Source organism: Wasmannia auropunctata, unplaced genomic scaffold (assembly GCF_000956235.1).
Source record: "Wasmannia auropunctata unplaced genomic scaffold, wasmannia.A_1.0 LD336078.1, whole genome shotgun sequence".
NCBI lineage: Eukaryota > Metazoa > Arthropoda > Insecta > Hymenoptera > Formicidae > Wasmannia > Wasmannia auropunctata.
Genome location: NW_012026812.1, coordinates 5,512,578 through 5,513,009, shown reverse-complemented (window position 1 = coordinate 5,513,009; position 432 = coordinate 5,512,578). Strand labels below are relative to the sequence as shown.

Below are 432 nucleotides of genomic sequence, written 5' to 3'. Positions count from 1 at the left end.
AGTATCATCTGAGCCGAATAAATTGTCACCTCTAGAAGAACGATACGGCATACATGTTTCTCCCGAACAGTTTCCAATCGAGTCGAGTTTAGAGATGATTCACAATGAATGGTTCGTCAATCTCAGCAATATTACTTTTCCGCCTGAGGTCCAACTGCTGTTACAATTAGGAGAGAAGTTCGGCTTACCTCTCACTAACAGTAACAAAGAGAGAACGGTTATCGAGTTAATTAAAAATATCGAGAGGAATATTTTACAGTATCCCGAACAATCGCGACCGTGGTTTAGAAACTATTTAATACCGATTATTAACGATTTTTACCGGTCAAAACCTACGAACAGCGGAGACAGCAAGCTCATTTCCTCGTGGCTCAAGTCTACGAAAAAATTTGTCAAAGAGCACCCTGAATTGCTCATCATGAAAGCGGATAA

The 432-nt window shown here is 40.3% G+C and overlaps 1 protein-coding gene across 1 annotated transcript in view; it reads left to right on the top strand.

Moving 5' to 3' along the window:
* The window catches only part of LOC105449146, a 2,944-nt gene that overhangs the window by 1,569 nt on the left and 943 nt on the right, over positions 1-432 (top strand). Inside the window, exon 2 of the mRNA XM_011688147.1 lies at positions 3-200. Within this exon, the coding sequence (XP_011686449.1) occupies positions 3-200 (198 nt within the window). The remainder of the gene's footprint in view (positions 1-2; positions 201-432) is intronic.